Raw genomic sequence first — 542 nt, forward strand, 5'->3', positions numbered from 1 at the left:
TTCATGTTATGCTTTATGTATCGATGGATGTATGGATGGAGCAAAAACAGTAAAAACATCTATTACTTAATTTATAATTATATTTAACACTGTTATAGTTATTACGGTTAAACACAGCAGCCATGAATCAAACCGGTACCGGACAGATCATGAATCTTCTCAGCAACGATGTCATTCTCTTCGATCAATTAACAATATACCTGAATTACATATGGATCATGCCTTTTATGGTAATTCTTTATCTCGTGAAAGTATTCGTATACATTCCACAGTAACAGTATACATTGCACAGAAAATTTCAATCACACTCTTGAACAAAAGTCTTAAATTTAAACTTCTAACTTAAATTTATTAACCTCTTCGATAGATTATTGATAAGTATAAATTTTTTAATAAGTATAGTATAATTTGTAGAAAACCTATTATATTGATTATATGTATATAAGCTAATTGTATACATTTTACAACTCGTGATTTAATTTAGACTATAAAGACGTAGGATTTCTTCTTTTCACTTGTTTCGAAGTTGCTCTTAAATAATT

General features: G+C 27.9%; 1 protein-coding gene across 1 annotated transcript in view; it reads left to right on the forward strand.

Annotated features, from left to right (window-relative positions):
- Nucleotides 1-98: 98 nt before the first annotated feature.
- The window catches only part of LOC108753395 (multidrug resistance-associated protein 4-like), a gene marked incomplete at its 5' end in the record, with an annotated part of 734 nt that continues 290 nt past the window's right edge, over nt 99-542 (forward strand). Inside the window, one exon of the mRNA XM_018494938.1 lies at nt 99-230. Coding sequence (XP_018350440.1) covers nt 99-230 — 132 coding nt within the window. The remainder of the gene's footprint in view (nt 231-542) is intronic.

This window comes from Trachymyrmex septentrionalis, unplaced genomic scaffold (assembly GCF_001594115.1).
Source record: "Trachymyrmex septentrionalis isolate Tsep2-gDNA-1 unplaced genomic scaffold, Tsep1.0 scaffold697, whole genome shotgun sequence".
Classification (NCBI taxonomy): Eukaryota; Metazoa; Arthropoda; class Insecta; order Hymenoptera; family Formicidae; genus Trachymyrmex; species Trachymyrmex septentrionalis.